At 44.4% G+C, this 18,199-nt stretch overlaps 2 protein-coding genes across 8 annotated transcripts in view; one reads left to right on the plus strand and one right to left on the minus strand.

Moving 5' to 3' along the window:
• RARB (retinoic acid receptor beta) overlaps positions 1–8,670 on the plus strand; it is a 374,567-nt gene extending 365,897 nt beyond the window's left edge. For all 6 annotated transcript variants that reach the window (XM_010987801.3, XM_010987804.3, XM_010987802.3 and 3 more), the window contains 3 exons: positions 4,500–4,704; positions 5,530–5,688; positions 7,203–8,670. In XM_010987801.3, coding sequence (XP_010986103.1) covers positions 4,500–4,704; positions 5,530–5,688; positions 7,203–7,399 — 561 coding nt within the window. In that variant the 3' untranslated portion in view covers positions 7,400–8,670. The remainder of the gene's footprint in view (positions 1–4,499; positions 4,705–5,529; positions 5,689–7,202) is intronic.
• Positions 8,671–8,719: 49 nt separating this feature from the next.
• The window catches only part of TOP2B (DNA topoisomerase II beta), a 57,344-nt gene continuing 47,864 nt past the window's right edge, over positions 8,720–18,199 (minus strand). For both annotated transcript variants that reach the window (XM_031434469.2, XM_031434535.2), the window contains exons 31-36: positions 16,725–16,926; positions 15,667–15,746; positions 14,410–14,520; positions 11,706–11,828; positions 10,204–10,298; positions 8,720–9,212 (exon numbers count right to left, since the gene is read on the minus strand). In XM_031434469.2, coding sequence (XP_031290329.2) covers positions 9,045–9,212; positions 10,204–10,298; positions 11,706–11,828; positions 14,410–14,520; positions 15,667–15,746; positions 16,725–16,926 — 779 coding nt within the window. In that variant the 3' untranslated portion in view covers positions 8,720–9,044. The remainder of the gene's footprint in view (positions 9,213–10,203; positions 10,299–11,705; positions 11,829–14,409; positions 14,521–15,666; positions 15,747–16,724; positions 16,927–18,199) is intronic.

Consider the following 18,199-nt stretch of genomic DNA (forward strand, 5'->3'; position numbering starts at 1 on the left):
GTGTATGTGCGTGTGGCCCCCCCACGCCCACACGTGTGCCGTCCAGAGCTGTGCTGCCCAGGACAGTGGCCTCCTGCCTCCTGAAATGTGGCTGGTGTGAGCACCGTGCTTGTGCAGGAAATACTCGATTTCAGAGACTTAGCGTTTAATCATGTAAAGTATCTCCTTAACGATTCTTTATGTTGGTTCCATGTTGAAACAGTATTTTGGATCTATTAGGTTAAATTAAATAGATTATTAAATTTAATTTCACATATTTCTCCTAACATTTTAAATAACGACTCCCTGAGCCCTGGTTTCAGAGGCAGCGCAGCGAGAAGAGACTTGCGCTCCCAGCACACGCCTCCTCCTCAGGAACAGGAGACTGCGAGCAGGTCCCGTAGGGGCAACGCTGTGTCCCATGAGCGCCCACACGAGGCCCCATGTGCTGCGGAGGGAGACGGCCGGGCAGAGCTCTGTGCTGCTGTGTCATCACCACCACCCAGCGTTCCCATAGCACAGGAGGATAAATAGGAAAATCAGATCAGGGTCTGCCCCCCAGACTCAAATACTATGAGTACAGAGACTGAGATGGGTGAGCAGTTGGAGCTTTCTCCTTTGCCAAAAACTTAGAAATCCCTGAACTTCCTAAACCCCCTTCAGGGGATTACAAGGTGGGAGAGAGTCAGATGAGGGAATCCATTTCGTTAATAAGTGGGTAAATATTCATCAGTCACCTGCTGTGTGGACAACACTGCCCTAGATGGCAAGGAAATGGCAAGGAGCAAGACAGGTGAAGAGCAGTCTCCTTGTAGAAGCGTGTCTTCTGGAGGGTGATGAGTTGGGAGGCTCAGAGCACCAGCCTGCGAGGAGAGTAAAGTAGGGTACTGGGTGGCACTTGGGAGTACTACACAGTGGTGAAAAAGACCCCTGCTCCCCACGCCAGCAGGGGGTATCTCCCGGCCGAGATACGGAGTGAAGAGAAGCCAGACAGTGCTGTGTGACTCCACTGACCTGCAGTTCAGAAACAGGCAGAATGAGGCCATAGAAACAGAGGTCAAAGTGATGGAATGATGGAGCCTTTGGGAGGAGGTTTGATTGGGAAGGGCCCAGGGAGCCTGTAGGCGCTAGGACTGTTTGTGCCTTGATCTTGGGGAGCTCACGCAGGCCCATGCTTGGGGTACACACAGCTGTGTGTGCACTTGAGGTGGGTGTATGGCCCATGTATGTTGCATTAGTTATCTGCCGCTGCGTAACAGGCTGCCTCGAAACTTAGCGGCTTGAGATAATACGTGTTATGTCACAGCCCCTTTTGGTCAGGAACTCACAGAGCCAGGTGGTTCTGCGTCTGGGGCTCTCATGAGGCTTCCTTGAGGATGTCAGCAGAGCAGCCTCAGCTGAAGGCCCGACCGGGGCTGGACAGGCTGCCCACAGGATGATGCCTCACGTCTGCTGTTGACCGCAGGGCTGGGCTTCTTGCCACAGGGCCTCCCCAGGGGGCTGCATGAGCGTCCTCATGCCACGTCACCTGGCTTCCCCAGAGTAAAGAGATGGGAGAGTGGGCGAGGAGCGGCCGCCACCCCTCCCACGGCCTCATCACCAGCTGTCACTTCCCTGCATCCCATCATTGGAGTCAAGGCAGTGGCTCCAGCCACACTCGCAGGGAGGGGAATGAAGCTTTGCTCCTCAGAGTGGGTAGGAGCAAAGAATTTGGGGGCATGTTTGAAAACCACCACACATGTTACACCTCAATGTTTAAACATTTATTTCATATTTCAAAAAAATAGGGGGATGTGATATAAAATAATGGTTTTGGGGGAAGTGTGTTCCCTGTGCTCTCTGAGGAGGTGACATTGAGCTGAGCCTTGACTAGACGAGTCAGGCACGTGAAGATCAGTGGATAAGTGTGAAATGCAGAGGGAACAGCACAAAACAGTGCAAAGGCTCTGCTGCAAGGCTCAGAGAGGAAAGCGTGGGGCAGACATTAACAAGCAGGGCGGAGGGGCAGCTGAAGGCAGCGGGGCTGCAGGAAGAGGCCGGAGTCTGTGGGTCTGAAGAGGTCCGGAAACCATTGGTTGGGGGTGTTGGCGAGGGGGAGATGGCTCTGATGACTGTGTCGAGCAGCGGCTCTGGCTGCGGGGCTGGACTGGAGACACAGGACGGTTCCGAGGCCCTGGCCGCGGAGGGGCAGAGGTGGCTTGGGTTGGGGCAGTCACTAAGGGGACAAGCAGAAGTGGACGAGGGGCTCTCCGTCTCTGGGTCTCACATACTCAGCCCTTCCCTGGCCCCTGCTCCTCGGCCGCAGCAGGCAGTGGATGGCATTCGGTGTCCTTGAGGGGGACAGGGTTCTCCCTGCCCCGGGGAGGGTCGGTTTTGCCCATGAACGAGCTCTGTGTTGTCGCCTGGCCCCTCCTTTGTGCGCTGGCCCTGCCAGGGCTATTTTTACCCACCTCGTGGGGCCGGCGTGCTCCTCTGTTCAGATAAAACAGCCTCCTTTCAAACAAAGGGCGCTTTATCCTGGAGAAGCTTGGTGGTTTTCCTGGCATTTGACTTTAGTGTGACAAGATGCAGCTCCTGGGTTTGTGTCCAGGGCTGCCTGGCCCAGCCCAGGGCGACAGGGAGTGGGGCAGGGGCTCCTCCGTCCCGGCCACCCGCCCTCCTCTCTGGATGGCCCGTTTACACTTGGTTTTGGTTTTGAACTTTCTAGGGAGAGAGGCAACAGGACATAGTTCAAATGCTTCATCAGCATCCAAATGCTGTCCCGCTTCTGAGGAGGAAACCCCTTCAGAGTGGAATAGTCTGAAAGCCGTTTTGTGAGCTGCCGTTTGGACCGGGTTTCTCAGTGAGCCACTGACGGCTCGCAGGCCTATGGTCGGCCATCGGCCAGACCGGAGCTGTTCCTCTGTGTTGGTGCTGGGGTGCGCTGACACTCAGCTTCTCCCCTCAGGTGTCTTCTGGCCAAGAGGACACTGGAGTCAGGCTTTTTGTTCCACAGATGCCCTCGCCCCGCAGGGCAGCCTGGTGCTTTCGCCCGAGCCCAGGCTGCGTGTAGGAGCAGGGCCGGCTCCAGGCCGGCTCCGGGCCGGCTCATAGCTGGCTTCCCAGAGGGCCCGAGCAAGGACACCGGAGCACGGGATCTTTGTGGGACAACAGCACTGCCTCCTGGTTCGTGAGGGCCAGTGGCTGAGGCTCTTGTGTGCGCACCGCCAAGCAGAGGGGACGGTCTTCCCCACCAGACGTGTCCTGGCCCCAAACCCCCAGCACTTCCCTGACAAGGGGCAGGATTTGACCGAAGTTCTCTTAGTGGCCCTGCTGGGAGCCGGGGGAGGGGGGCGTCTGTCCCTCCCCCAGGGCCCACCCTCCGCACGCGGTGGCGGGACCGGAAGGCGCGGACCCTTCGGTCAGTGTCGGCCTCCGGGCTGACTCCGAGGTGGAGCGTCTTGGAGACGACAGCCCGTCACACGTCTGGAAGGTGCTCTCAGCTCCCTCAGCCTGCCGGGCTGGTCACCTTTCTCCAGGCGGGATTACTTTCTCGCTGGGTCAAGTGTGGAGACTCGGCTGGCGGGAGGCCCTTCCCGGTCATCGGTGCAGAGCTAGGGTCCCGGGCGGACAGGAGCCGCGGAGCCCCTCACCGGCGGGGTGCTGACAGGGCCGCGGGGGGACCACGGGCAGCAGCAGGGCTGCAGACCAAGGGCGTGCCAGGCGGGGTTGGGAGGCTGCGGCACGAGACCCAGGCTGCTTTTCTAGAGCAGTCCCACCCAGGCTTCTTGGCTTAGCTGAGGTGTCACCTCTTGTCCGTGGATCTGCCCTGGGTTTCCTGCCGGCTGTGCCGTAGTGTCCCCTCTTCCACGCACTGGCGCCCTGCTCATTCCTCTCTTGCCCCGTGGATCGTAGTCCTCTGTGGACCCGTCGAATCAGAGACATCACAAGTCAGGGAGCCTGACTTGGGAGGAGTCAGATTCAGCCATGTCTTAATTGTGTGACCCTGGGTACATGGCTTAACCTTTCTGAGCCTAATCTGTAAGATGAGAATCCTGTTGGCCCCACCGAGTTATTGGGAAGGCGAATGGAGAGCATGTGAACACTCAGTATACACTGGACATTTAATAAATGGTAAATATTGGTCTTTCTTTTTGGTAGACTGTAAACTCTTGAAAAAAAAAAAAAAAGAATCTTTTTCCTCTTTTTCTCCCCAGCACCTGGCACAGTGCCTGAGACATAAGTAGGTACTCAGTAAATGTTTATTTGAGTCAGATGAATTACTTTTAGTATAAACAGATACTTCTCAAAATTTCTTGCATCCTATTTATTATTCCCTAAATAGCTTTAGCCCGGGTTTTGACTTCTGTGGTCTTTTGAAGGAAGAGCTGGGGGGACATTCACATCCAAAGAGGGGTGAGCGGCTCTGGTGCTGCAGGAGCTCCCAGGAAATCTCCACGTGATCTCCTGCCCTGATCTCATGGAGGCTGTCAGGGCAGGCTCGCTCTGATGCCCCATCAGACGTGGTTGTCTTCTTCCAGATTCTCAGAATCTGCACCAGGTACACCCCAGAACAAGACACCATGACATTTTCGGATGGCCTGACCCTGAATCGAACCCAGATGCACAACGCCGGCTTCGGCCCTCTGACTGACCTCGTGTTCACCTTCGCCAGCCAGCTCCTGCCTCTGGAGATGGATGACACTGAGACGGGCCTTCTCAGCGCCATCTGCTTGATCTGTGGAGGTACCCAGCACCCAGAAAACCCTCACGAGATTTCCTGAAGAACAGCTTACATTTGTAATTTATGGGAAATTCCTCATCTCCAGTTTGGAGTTATTTTGCATGGAAAAAGACATGTGAACAAAGCCAGGCATGCATGCTTAGAGTTTGTTGCATTCTTCAATATTTTTTATAAAATTAAAGGTATTCGGGGTCTTTCTGTTCTGCAATACCAAAATGTTATTTCTCCAGTTGCCACAGGTATTTTTTGTTAAGGTAGGATCAGATTGTTGTTAAATAAATTGCCTAGGGACATTTTAAGGAAGCACCAAGGAACTTGCCTGTGCTGTTTGCTAGTTTAGTGGCTGGGACTACAAGTCCTTGTGCTGGCCCTATACCAACCTTTGGAAGACTGGGATAAACAGGGCTTTCTTCTCTGTAGTGACCCCTGCTGGCTCAGGGGAGGCTGAATCGTAAGTGATTAAAGAGTAACCAGCTTTAATTAGGGGACTGATTCACCTTGCCTTTTTAACCATCCTGCTCAAGGTTTCTAATTCAGTTCAGTAGTGACACCTCCTGGTCATGAGAAGTAATTCTCTGCTGGGGACGAAAGCAACCAGCCATCAAAATGTGGTTTTGATCAACAAGGACAATCATTTTCAAGTATCATTGCCTGAAGCAGTTGCAGTGTCCTCAGATTTGTTTGTGTGATTGAATCATCAAATTAATAAAGTTATGACACAGCGGAAGCAGGAAGAGAGGAAATGGGCGGAAATTCTCTAGCCTGCAAAGTGCATAACTCTTTCTGTCCTGATACTGATTGCTTAATGCTTAATTCCTGGTATCTAGACCGCCAGGACCTTGAGGAACCAACAAAAGTCGATAAGCTACAAGAACCATTGCTGGAAGCACTAAAAATTTATATCAGAAAGAGACGACCCAGCAAGCCTCATATGTTTCCAAAGATCTTAATGAAAATCACGGATCTCCGCAGCATCAGTGCTAAAGGTACGTCCCTGTCCGCCGTGCTCGCCCGCCAGGTGAGCTCAGTCCCCACCACGTTGCACTGCTTTTTTCAAACCCCGTGTTTTAATTCAGGATGTTTGATAAGACTGCTTTTTTACTATTTTGGAATTCATTTCTCATTGAAATCAAAAGCAATGAAAATAGTACCTACCCTTAAAAAAAAGAAAAACTCAAATCTTACCCTACCCCAGTGATCTTAACAGATTATAGAGCTTTAAAATTCAGATGACTTAAGCGAATGATTAGAAAAACTGTGTCCAAGAGAACGTACAATATGGCAGGCTTCTCAGTTTCCTAGTTTTCCACACATTCCATTTCATTCCAGCTTTCCACACATGCTCTGGTTTGTGTAGACATGATTCCAGTTTTTCCTGAACAGCCAAACCTCAAGAACGATGAGCGGCGCTTAGGCTGTCACGGGTCACGCGGCCCTGTCCCTCAGCCTGGCCGCGGCGCCCCCGCGCGTAGGCAGGGGCACCTCTGCACGCCCCTAGGCAGAGACGCTCTCGCCTTCCGGAGAGGTGGAACTGTTTCTGCCTAGTGATTTCCAGGTTACAGGCACCTGGAGCAGTTACAGAAGCGCCTGGAGCCCTGTGACAGCTGCGTGTTGGAGCGGGGTTTCCCTACCAGAGAGAAAGCTCGGCAGCCGCCCCGGGCACCAGACCTGCTGCTTGTCACTCCCCTTCCCGCTGCGCGCACTCTGTCTCTGAAGACCCTGGTGAGCCAAGGAACAAACTCCATTTCAGAAAGTGCTTAGAAGCACCATAAACCTGCTTGACAGGGAGTTTCAATTCTTGAGCTCCTTCTTAGAGGTTTCTTAAGTGAGACACCGAGTTCATCCCTGGCATGGAACTCAGTGTAGAAGAAACCAGTGCTTGACCACTGTAATTTTGACGTCTTTGATTTTAAAACAGTGAGGTCGTGAACGAACACTGCCGCTCCCTGTATCTGTAACCCGCGTCGTCCACTAGCACTCGGGGCACTCAAGCACCTGAAATGTGGCTAATGCAATTGAGACACTGGTTTCCTAATTGTATTTAACTTAATGGATTTAAGTTTGAACAGCCACACATAACTAGCGGCTGCCCTGTGGGGCAGTGCACTGCTCTGTCGCTGACCATCACCACACACTTATTACTCAAGTCACTTCCTCCGTTTGTGGGTCACTGGAACCCTCTCAGCGGGCTCATTTCCAAGATACACTGTTTTTGGTCTTTTATCAGGAACTTCTTTGTAAATTATGTCAAGTAAATATATACTGATACTGCTTTCTAACACCGACTGAGGCATAGAATGATCAAATGTAAGCATGTCATCACGTCGCTGCTGCTTTTTCTACAGATGAAGTGGAAACGTGTTCATGCTGTGCGATTAGGGTGGCCTCCGGGCGGCACTGGTAGCACCGTTCTCCCCCTTGTTAAAGGACACGAAAGTTGGCCCCAGTGTTCACCCTAACTCCTTATCTCTAGCAGATTTCTATTATCTCTTTTTAAAAGGTGCAGAACGTGTAATTACCTTGAAAATGGAAATCCCCGGATCGATGCCACCTCTCATTCAGGAAATGCTGGAGAATTCTGAAGGACATGAACCCTTGACCCCCAGTTCAAGTGGGAACACGGCAGAGCACAGTCCCAGCGTGTCACCCAGCTCGGTGGACAACAGCGGTGTCAGTCAGTCACCACTGGTGCAATAGGACACTCTCCCGCTACTTCAGACATTCCCCAGTACCTTCACATCGGGATTTAAAATGCAAGAAGAAACATTTTTACTGCTGCTTAGTTTTTGGACTGAAAATATATCGAAACTCAAGAAGGACCAAGAAGTTTTCATATGTATCAGTATATACCCCTCACTGTCTAACTTACCTAGAAATACAAACTTTTTAAATTCTAAAAATCAGCCATTTCATGCAACCCAAAACTAGTTACAAGCTTCTGTTTTCCTCTTTGAACACTCAAGATTGCATGGCAAAGACCCAGTCAAAATGATTTACCCCTGGTTAAGTTTCTGAAGACTCTGTACATACAGAAGTTGGCTCTGTTCTCTCTCTCCTGTATGTCTGGTGCTCTCCTGTCTTGCTTACTCCCCGTAACTGAGACGCCAAGGTTATGAAACCGATTACTGTACGTGTCCATTAAGACAGGTTCAAAAAGATAACCGTCTTGCTTTCACAGAATAATCAAGACCTCGAGGTAAGGAGACGGGACTGTTGTACAGTGTGACAAGGTAAGGCTAAAGATGCTCTAATTTAGTTAGTGTAGAGGCTTGTCCTTGCTCTTTCTGATGCTCTCAGACTGCATCTTTTTATTTCTTGTTGCCCAGTAAAAGTACACAAATTCGCTGCACTAGCAGAAGAGAATTCTGTATCAGTGTAACTGCCAGTTCAGTTAATCAAATGTCATTTGTTCAATTAATGTCACTTTAAATTAAAAGTGGTTTATTACTTGTTTAATGACATAACTACACAATTTTTTTAAAAAAGATCCCTTTTTACAGTAATGATAGCCTCCAAGGCGGAAACACTTTCCAGTGTTAATAAGCTGTTGTTTACCTGTTCACAAGCCATTAGGGCGGTGTCACGGGCTCACCGACAGGCTGGGCCACCACCTGCACCATGGGGCTCGCGTAGCCTTGCAGATTCCTGCTTAATATCGGTTTGTTTTATTTTCCATTAAGTCCCAAAGACATGGGCAGAGACTCTGTGTCCTCTGGCCTTGTTCAATCACTATGAAACAGAATGGAAGCTGGGGTAGAGTGGTTAACAGATACCAGTGTCAGTTTCTTAGTTCTCATTTAAGCACTAGTGGGATTTTTTTTTTTTTTTTGATATATTAGCAAGTCTGTGATGTACTTTCACTGGCTGTTTGTACATTGAGATTGTTTAACAATGCTTTCTATGTTCATATACTGTTTACCTTTTTCCATGGAGTCTCCTGGCAAAGAATAAAATATATTTATTTTAAAGGTGTATGGGAGCTTTTACTACTGTCATCGTGAGTAAAGAGACAGAAAACACAGTTCCATTTTTAATGTTTAAATTTCATTTCAAAAAGCAGGTCTGTAGTCTGCAATCATGACAATTAAAATCTGTGCTAATGCACAACAGTCTATAACAGTTCTACAAGCCAATCAGACAGTACATGACAGTTCAATGAGTAAAAAAGAGCATAAAACTGTATGTGTAAGAACAAAATGTTAAAAGGCCTACCACAATAATAAAAAACCATCAATTACATTATCACATTAAAATAAGCCAGATGTACAAAAGTCTGAGACAGAAAAGACAAAAGGACAACACAAGTTATCTGTTGAAAAATGTTTCTGTGCTCTTTGGGCACTTAATTAAACATTGCAAAATCAACATCTTCTTCTTCGTCAGAGTCTGCAAAGTATTTTACTTCTTTCCTAGCCCGCCCGCTCCGTGGCAGAGAGGGTGGTTCAGAAGTGAAGTCTGATGGGAAGAGGTCCACATCTGAATCCTGATCAAAAGATGTTTTCTTCGGTTTCTAGACATTTTTTTAAAAAAGAGAGACTTAAAACCCCGAAGTTTTTTAAAAGGGTTAAAAAAAAAAAAAAGAAGACTAGTATTAAAAAGATGTATTCCTTATACTTATATTTATTTGGGAAATATTGCAAATAATGGTTCTCTTAAAATCAGAATTGTAATGCTAACTTAAGTGTGCGGCCAGTTACCACATCACTTCTATGAAGGGAAAAGTAGGATTAGGTATGGTTCGTCACCCTGGTGATCTCGCAGTACTTAGCCACATTACTTCATTCTTTCTGAACTTACATGTTACCCAGCAAACATGCACAATGCACAGATGATTAGTAAAAATTCAAGTTGTCTTATTGGTAAGTACCTATCAGGCCATGAGAGGAAAACAGGACTTGTGCACAGAACGCAGTGCACAATGTTTGTTAGTGTTTATAAAAATGCAGAGAAGAGCCACCAGGATGGACCAGAGTCACAGCAGACAACGGGATGGGAAAGGTCAATGCGGAGAGCACCGCACAGCTCAGCTCATCCCTGTTTGTTTTTAAGTTTTAATAGGACAGAGAGAGACGAGGGAGTCATTTGATGTTATTAATTTACCTAAAAGAGACTGTACTTCTGGTGAAGGGTCAGACTAATTGGGATAATTAGCCACAGTCAAATGAATTCAAGTTAAGAAAAATCAAATTAGTTCTGGTCATATAAATCCACATTAAAAAGAAATAGCCTTCATTGGTTCTGAAAATTCGTATTTCAGACAGGGAGCGTGCAGCTCGTGCTCACCGGCGGAAGGGGGACACTCTCAGGCTAGTTTGTGCCACACTGTCACCCGAGAGACAGTCCCGCTTATCTGCACTTTCCACCTGGGTGATATCTAACCGTATACAAGCCCCCGTGGGTAAGAGCTGCTCTGCTGAGCTCTGCTACAAGACATAGTTTACTGAACTCAGCCACTTACACATATTATCTTAGAACTACATTAAAAAGATGGTCCTGATTACCTTGCTGGGTGGTTTGGAAGTTCTCCTGCCAGGGTTATAATCACCTTCATTTTCAGAGCCAGATGCTTTCCTTTTCTTTGCCCCTCGGCCTTTACCTTAAAATGATACAAAGGGTTTGTTATCTCAAGGTTAAGTGCAATATAGAAGATAAATACAGAACATTATCCTTCCCTTTTCTGGCGTGCCCAGTTAGTACTGCACTCCTGATCTCTTCCCCTGGTTGATGCAGAAACAATTCTGCAGCATTCTGTCAGGTCTGGGGTTGACATGACTAAAGAGTACTTCACAAATACACTTAAACTAGTCAGAAGGTCCTGGTGACAAATTTTAATAACCAAGCCCCTAATGTATGAAAGAAAACATTTGCATTTTGCACATACAGTCCTTGGCCTGAAAAGAAAATCTCTTAGAAGAGTATATTTTAAATTATACGTGATGAAAAAAATTGGTTTCTAATCTGTCACAGGCCAATACTTACCAACTGCATTTTAACAACCATTTTAAGTAGCACAATCTTAAACCATGAGATAATCTGTCAAATCCATATTCCTTCCCAGACTAGATTCATGCAGCCTATTTTTTCATCTAACCTCTCATTCTCATCATTGGATGAGGTGGGGAGGGAAGGTGACCAAATGTTCTCGATCCTTTGATGATGCCAGTAAAAGAGAAAATGGAGCTAAACTGCAATTCTACATGTCTTAAAGTTCCTGAAGAGCTATGACTGACTAGGCTGCACACACAGCAGGACACGAGAGCCTAAGGGGTCTTGGGATGTCACATTTCATCAAATGAATCCATGGCGCTAGTGAATTCATAAAGGTTTCAAACTGTGGGTCCCTAACTACTGACCTCCCCAGCCACTGTGCCCCTTTTCTGCCCCCTCTTGTCCCTTGTTTCCATGTGGTTCTGTGTCTCCTTACCCTACCCACCACTTCAGTAAACACACTGATGGTAGTATCTGTTAGTTGGATGAAAGACTGAGCAGCTACCCTTAGAGAAAATCATGTCTTACATATTTTTTAAGCATCTTTAAGGACTTTTTAAGATTCTGAAGGTAAAGAGGAGAGAGCAGGGAGAAGCACTGGTGCCAGCGCCCTTGTCGGGCCCTGGATTTCATTTCATTTCCTAGATGAGTTTGAAAAGCTCTAGCCTAAGAGTCCTCGCTCCAACCTAGCCCACCGAGGCCATGCTTTAGTGAGGAGCCCTCACCTGCCTTCTTAATAACCACTTCCACTAGGTCCATGCAGGGGACCTCCGATCTTCGGCACGGGCGTCACTTATCTGACCTCCTTGTAATTTCTCAATTTCCTGATTTGTAAAACAAAGTGACTGGACTAAACTGCTGTACTTCCTTTGGACTCTAACTCACCACTGATTCTTAAACACATTGCTTACTGAGCAGTAAAGCAATTTAAAATACCCCTCTAAATTCACTGAGCAGAAGACACAGTGTTCTGCACCTGGAACATGCTGGAGAGTTACATGAAGACACCCCTCACCTCTCGGCGCCGCGGTCTTCTTTGGAATGCCAAACTCGGAGTCCGAATCAGAGTTCACAGTCTCTACCTTCTTCTGCTTGGGAGTTCTCTTGGGCTTAGGGGTTGTATCTAAAGACGGTTTTCCTATTAAGCAAATTTCCATTTCACAGATCAGCGTAATATACTTACCAACAGCACGAGCTGAAGTGAGCCGTATAATGAGGGGATTTCTTACTGCTGATGTGAAACTGAGAAGCCTTCAATAATACAATGATTTCTTTCCATTTAGTGCCAGTGTAAAGGGAAACAACAGCTCATAGATGACAAAATGCTTTTTACGTAATAATGCATAAATTTGCCTTTTGATAATGCAAGTGAGCTATTTTAAACAAGGGCCATTAACATGAATTAAGCAGTAACTTTCAGAAAGCAGCAGTAAAAATATAGGATAGCCATGACCCAAAGTAACATGTCTGACATACTAATTATAACCCAAGTACAACTACATGTTAGATTCTAACTTTTAAAAGGTTTTAGAGAAAAAAAAATTTATGGAACCCTCAAACACCATGAATAGGAACTGATACACTTCCATTCAAAAGTTGAAATCCAGACTTGGCACTTTTATGTGAAAAGAAATAGGAAAATTCTAGGCAAGCAGATGATAGACCCAAAGACCTTTATTTTGATGAATTTTGTTTTTAAAGATCTTGCTTCATTTATAGTTTATGAAAATTGATAAAGCAGTCTTTTCTTGTGTGATTAGTAAAACCTAATTTTAAAAAAAAGAAGTATTGAATTAATCATATTTTTCTATTAAAAAAACCCACACTAATTCTCTGGAAATGTATTCCCAGTCCCAGCCTGAGGTGCTAGAGGCAAGCCCCTCATTAGAACAGCAGGAGGGGCCCACGGGCTCATGGCTGTGGTTTGTGGCTCTTCCCTCTGAGCCCCCCGACTAAATGCACCACAGGAGCCACATGGCAGCTCCAAGCAGTGTGGGCCTGACACAGCAGGGTGTTCAGGGATCACCTTTTTTCTTGGGAAGAGTTTCCAGGCTTGTAGTATTAGGTGGCACTTGCTGTGCTATTGAGCAAATGTAGGTCAGATATCTGAGTACTATGAGCTGCCTTTTTGCTGTAAACTACTGGAGAATTTTAGTAAGTTATAAAATTTATATAATTTGGAGTTAACATAAATGATCCCACAGAAGGCCATGATGCATCCTCTCCCTGAAATGGTATTTTGTGGGAACTGTATTTTTGGAGGAGGCTAGGGGAAGAGCTGAGAGCTTGCTGGGGTCCCTAAAATCATACCACACAGCTGTCACCCGTTCAGCTGACAAAAGGCTAGTCCAGCTACTGGCAGAAGAACCAAACAGGACAGGCGCTGTGGTGTGCCAGCCTTTTAGCCAGTGCTCACCTCTACTGCATTAGGTTAAACAGAGTCCACAGCTTGATGAAGGAAACAGGTTGATATGTTCAAGGAGTGATACGGCTCCTAAGTTTTCAGGATGGTTATAAGATGCTCATATCAAGATGATAAAAAAAAAGATGCATAAAAGGAAATTATAAGGCCTGTCTCAATTTCAGTTCCCTAGACAAAGACCCCACCTGATCCCAACACAAAGACTTGAGTTATGAGTATCTGTTTGGGGAGTGAAGGAAAGGGAGTCTAAGAGGGAGTCGATGAAGAGAGGGCAGCCAGTCATGGGTAGGTTCTCAAGCCATCACTCTGGAATCTTAACCACTCGAGGAGTGTCTGAGAGCTGGTATAAAACACCGATCCCAGAGGCAGCTAACCTGAGGGGCGAGAACCCCGAGCTATGTGTAGGCCGGCTTTCCTCAACCCCTGGTAAAGGTGGCAGGGGTGGGGAAACGGTGATATTCCAGCCCAGCAACAAAGACAAAGTCCTTAGGCAAAGAAACACATACAATGGCCAATGTGCACTGACGCGGCTAGGGCAAGGGGACGGGTGGGGCACCTAGTGTGTTCGCTAGAGAGGCTCCTGCAGCCAGCCAACGTCTCAGCACGGTCCTCGTGTGCTCAGAGAAGCAGGGACCTTTACTGTTGTCCCGCCACATCTAATATGTGTGTCTGCAACGGCGCTGTCTGCTGTGCCTTTTCAAGACCTTGAAAGGGCATTCCGTACTGTTTCTTCACTTGCTGGGTAAGTAGTGATTATCTTTTAAACACAAAGCACTAATACTGACTTCCTTCAAAACCACCAAGGTATGTACCTTAGTTCCAGTAACAGATTCATGAGTAAACTCAAATCAACTTATTCAAAAGCAATCTAAGGTTATGGAAAGAAAGAAGCTACATGACTCACAAAGATAAAGAGGACCCACTGAGCTGACCCATCTCCACAGGAGGAGTTAAGGCACGGCCTACACAGGTGACACAACCAGCCACCGGGACAAGCTTTCAATCTCCTGCACAACCCAGCAACTAGCGGAGAGCTTTACTAGGAAGCCACCTTCAGGTGTCAATGCATGGGATTAGTTCATAATCACAACAGCTTTAAAATGAGGTCTTACTGACAATAATTACCTCACACGGTTAGAAAACAAGAGGGATTTTCCTTACACACATTTATACTTTATAACTATTTTCTACTGAAGTCCTAGTGCAAATAGGTTCAAACTGCATTACGTTTCCTTTAACATCAACTGTCTCTATATGGTTTATGCAGTGCTTAACAAAATCAAGTATGCATACATACCCTTTTTAGCAGCTACTGTTTTACTTGGAACTTTTTCTGTTTGTTTCAGACCAAACGATGGTGAAAAAACAGAAGCAGAATCTTCTTCATTACTGTCAAATTTAGCTGAATCTAAAAATTACAAAGCTTTTTTTCAGTACAGAGATTCTATAAGGACCACTTAGTAGTTAAACTTTTGATTCTTTTTACTGATGACATCTCTTTAGCTACATAATAGATCACATAAGTTTCTATTTTGTGATCATATAATCCACAACATACAAACAGCTGAAATTAAAAAATGTTATATTTCAAAAGTGCATAGAATACATAAGAGTAATAAAAATTCTTAATAGTCCCAAATGCTAGTCATTTAAAACATAACCAATTCAAAACCACTGATGATTTATTTTAAAATGAGGTATTAAAACGTTCTCACTGATTACTTCACTGTCTACACATCCAATTTACCATTTGAAGAGTATCAGTAATTATGTTCATCAATGTTACATCATTAAAGATTAGTTTAAAAGGCATGCAGGCTTACCTTCAGTTTACTTTTACACTCAATTAATTAATCAATTCGTCCCTCCTTTCTTTCTCCCTCAAACCGAAACAGGGACTCTTAAAATGGCAACTTGGATGTAAGTGATAGTTTTATACAGCTGTTTTGACATTCATTCAAAAAGTGCAGATATGTACACATGTAAATATCTACACACATAGACCATGTACCACATCTAAGTCTGTCTACCTGCATGTATGTGTGTATTAAAAAAATGAAAACCAGTGACTCAATTAAATCTAACTAGATGGTTTTAACCTTAAAAATTCCACACACACAAATATAGGCAATAAAAAACTATACATACGGATTAAATCTACTTCTATGAAGATTTTAGTTTTCCAGGTACTAGGGTTCAGTAAAACAAATATGCATATTGTGCGCTCATAGCTTTAAACAACCTGACATATACCCATTCACATTGCCATGAAAATTAAATTTGTCTTCCAGAATTTCTGTCTATATTTTTTTTCTCTCAAAACACTGCATTCACACCCACCCCCCCCAACACACACATACGGGTTAGCACCTGCCTAGCCACCTAAACGCTTCCGTAATGCTGATTTGACCAATTAGTTAGGAATCACCTCAGGAAAACTAAATAAACCTTATTACATTGAAGAAAATGTAAAAAGAAGGTATGTTTTCTACACATAAAAACATCCACAGCAATAATACAATAAGTAACCATTAAAAAGACTAAATGAGCGTACCATCTTCTGACTTCTGAGAGTATGAAGGAAATGAGAAGAGACTCCCAAAATCCTGACTTTTCTTGTCGTGGGAAGACTTTCTATTAGAAAGAAAAAAAGTAAACACCACAATATAATTTAAATGTCTGGTTTCACCCTTAATAAGATACATATAACACGTACGGCAGGATTATCATTACGGAACAAAATTTTAATTTTCTCATTTGTTTCTCTTCGTTAAAGACAGGGCAACTAAACTCCCTTCTCCCGTTTTCTCTTTCGTAAGCATAAGTGTGCATACATACACCCAGAGACAACAGACAAACCAATGATTAACACAAAAGCAAAGGTTTAAAGCTATTCAAACTATCACTAAATTTTATGGTTGATAAAACCATTCCAGAATTTAACATCAATAAATTACTGGCAAAAATCTAAGGAGAAGGTCAGAATCTCCATCAGATTAGGCAATAATCTGATTTCTGATACTAGACTGCATGTAGTAAGTTACTTCTTTATAAAAAGGTGGTCAAATACTTCCTTAAAAATTTGAAATAGTTCACAAACTTCACATCCTACATGTTACAGTGTTCACACTCACTGGAGGCAAGAAAAGTCAGTCAATACCAAAGCTAGGGAAGAAAATTAATCCTCCCAATTCTAAAGATTTAATAACTTTTCTCAGAACCAGAAGTTGTCAAACTACGTCCCATATGCCTGCTGCCTAATTTTGTAAATAAAACCCTACCGGAACACAGCCACACCTGCTCCCTTACACGTTATTTACGGATGCTCTCTTGCTACAGCAGCAGCACTGAGTAGTTGCAACAGAGACCATATGGCCTCAAAGCCTAAAATATTGACTATCAAGCCCTTTAAGGAAAAAATTTGCCAGTGCAGGCTCTGAACTATAGCGACAGTTATGTAAACAGCTGCAACGTTAACGAGATTTATTCCGTCACGAGGAGGGCCTTACCCAGAAGAAGAACGATTTTTTAGAGCTTACTGTAAGGTTTCTGACAGACGCCTGGACAACCACCTGCACCACAGAACTGAACAGCAGTTGCTTCGTTACTTACTCCGGAGTAGCTTTCGATTTGCCTGGTGAAAATGTATATTCATCTTTATCAAGGCCATCTGAAGGAACAAATTCATCTTCTCCATCATTTGCTATGGGAGATGCTTTAACTTTCAATTCCTCTAAATCATTATTGTCATCATCATCATCAGCATCATCGTCCTCTTCTTCTGAGAAATCAAACGTGTACTTAGGCCTTTCAGCTAGGAGAGAAAGAAAATGAACGTTAAACTCACACCCAGCTTAATCAACATGATACGCTATTCCAAATAATTTATTTGAAAAATATTCCAGCTGTCTCTAAAAATGTACAAGGAAAAAAGGAAGACAAGCATTTAGAGAATAAAAGTCAACAGCTTTGGCCTCAGTTATTCTGACGGTGCTGACATCTATCTTACACGTCCCCGGAGACAGCGGGGCAATACTGCACGTGCTAGGAGAGCGTAAGCTGATGACATTACCAGGGTGTTGCCTGGATACTTAAATATCTCTCAAAAACGGTGACAAAAAGTAGTCCTTATGACCACTGTAAAAGTGGCTGCTAATATAGGGTTTCCCATTTCTCTAAATACAGTAGACAAACTTTACAGGTCTTTAGAAAGTGCTACATTTTCTCTTAACCTTTTGCATAAAAACTTCTATCTTCTCTTCACAGCAGTTTTATTATGATATAACAGAAAGTCATTTTTCAGATAAATAAGTAAAAATAGAGATAAGACTTCAATATTTAGCAAAACAATAATTTAATATAATGCATAAAATATACCAACATGGAGCAAGGCACACTGGTACAATGCAAATAAGTTTTACTATAATTTCTGGCATACACTATGAATAAAATTTTAAAGTCACTTGCGTGCTATACAACTGTATACTTCATTTTAGATGTATGGAAAAAGCCTAAACACAATTTTGAAGCATTTAATTTAATAAATCAATTTTCTTGTAAGTTGTTACTTGTGTTAAAAATTCACCTACATAATTATCTATGAAATTAGGAACAGAAATTCAATCACTTAAGGCCTGATTTAAGGCTTGAGATATCATTTTAAAAGTGTCTCCCAGAGATGGAACAATCATAATGTTTTATCATTCATTTTATGTAAATTAGGACTTAACAAAATTTGAGAAGAATCTATAAAATAGGACACTCATCAGTTTTTAATTATTTGAAGACTTCAAATTAATGAATATTCAGAAAGCATCAAATCACATGCTTAATAGCAATATATATTAACAAAATGAGATTCTGCTGCCTAACTCCAGCACTGTAATTACCTAAATTACGCTGTGTGCATACGGAACCAGACTCCTAAAATAGGGGGAAATTTTTTATGGTACAAGGGGTAGAAAACAAAACAAAAAGAAAACTATAAAGCACTTCTAGGAGTCCTACTACACCAACGTACATTTTTTTTTAACTAAATATCTCCAAACTACAGAGGGAGTATAACCCAAACTTTATAATAAAAATCA

Source organism: Camelus dromedarius, chromosome 2 (genome assembly GCF_036321535.1).
Source record: "Camelus dromedarius isolate mCamDro1 chromosome 2, mCamDro1.pat, whole genome shotgun sequence".
Lineage (NCBI taxonomy): Eukaryota > Metazoa > Chordata > Mammalia > Artiodactyla > Camelidae > Camelus > Camelus dromedarius.